General features: G+C 55.6%; 1 protein-coding gene across 1 annotated transcript in view; it reads right to left on the minus strand.

The window, feature by feature from the left end:
* The window catches only part of GMORB2_5526 (glucoamylase), a gene marked incomplete at both ends in the record, with an annotated part of 2557 nt that extends 2295 nt beyond the window's left edge, over positions 1–262 (minus strand). The window contains one exon of the mRNA XM_035467496.1: positions 19–262. Within this exon, the coding sequence (XP_035322462.1) occupies positions 19–262 (244 nt within the window). The remainder of the gene's footprint in view (positions 1–18) is intronic.
* Between the last annotated feature and the right edge of the window lie 926 nt (positions 263–1188).

Genomic DNA, 1188 nt, shown 5'->3' on the forward strand with positions numbered 1-1188 from the left:
GGGGGGGGGGGGACTCACAATCGGGGTCGCTCTTGGAGGGAGAGGCGATGACTACACCGGCCAAGGCGCCAGAAGCAGCACATCCATCGGCACCAAAGTTGCAGAGGAGACGCTCGTAGGCGTAGGGAGTCTCGGACTCGATGAAGCTATCGACGGACCTCTTGAGGATGTTGGCGCGGCTGGCAGGGCCTCGCTCCGGACGACCGAGGACGGTCTGGAGGAGAGCAGATCCCACCAGGAAGGCGGTGGAGAGGAGCTGCATCGTTGGGGACGATGATGATTCAGCTGCTACAGAGGAAGAGGAGGATGCCAAGGACGAGTTGAGAGACGCGATGGATGAAGAGGAGGAGTAGGAGGAGACCATGGTTTCTGGAAACTGGCAGGTTACGGCATATATACGAGTATATATAGTTTTTCTCTCTCTTTCTTTTCTTGTCTTGGCTAAATCGATCTCGGCTTGTTGGTTGAGGAGCCGAGACGGCAACGACCCATGGACGATGCCGAGTAGAGAAACATACGATATTTGCCAGGTGACGAGGGGTACCTATGCACATACTGTAAGTGTCGGCTTCTTCTAGCCACGATGATGAGATTGAAGCCTGAGAGGTTCAGCCCCCCACCCCCATGGGGATCATCAGGGTGAGGGTGAGGGGTACATCAGGTTTAAACTGGACGCCAAGGAAGAGGACTACGGGACATCCATACGATAAAGGGCCGACTATCTTTCTCGTTTCTCTCTCTCCCTGTCCCTCCTCGATAGGTCTCAGGAAGGGGAGGGGGAGGAGGGGGGGTGAGAGAGCTTACAGGTAATACAGCTCAGAGAGAGGGAGAGGGGGAGGAAATGCAAGACGATGACGGCCTCGGCCACACCAGAAAGCTTTCCCTGCCAGTGAGTGGGGAGGAGAGAAGGGGAAAGGTGGGGTGTGGGTGCAAGGAGGGAAGCAGAAGAAGAATTCGGTCGGGCCCGACGGGTGATGATGATGATGTCCGTGTGAGCGTGAGCGGGTGCTGACAGAAGAAGAGTAGTCAAACCCCGCACTCCACTAATAAGCCGGTGGTTGTCAGTGTCAAATAGTTTCAGTTTAAGAGAGGATGAGGGGTTATCTCGGTTCCCTCCTTGTTTTCCGGATGAGCGAGGAATAGAGGATACGAGGTAATACAGGCACAGAGTATTGGGGGGGGGGGGGG

Source organism: Geosmithia morbida, assembly GCF_012550715.1.
Source record: "Geosmithia morbida isolate 1262 chromosome Unknown scaffold_4, whole genome shotgun sequence".
Lineage (NCBI taxonomy): Eukaryota > Fungi > Ascomycota > Sordariomycetes > Hypocreales > Bionectriaceae > Geosmithia > Geosmithia morbida.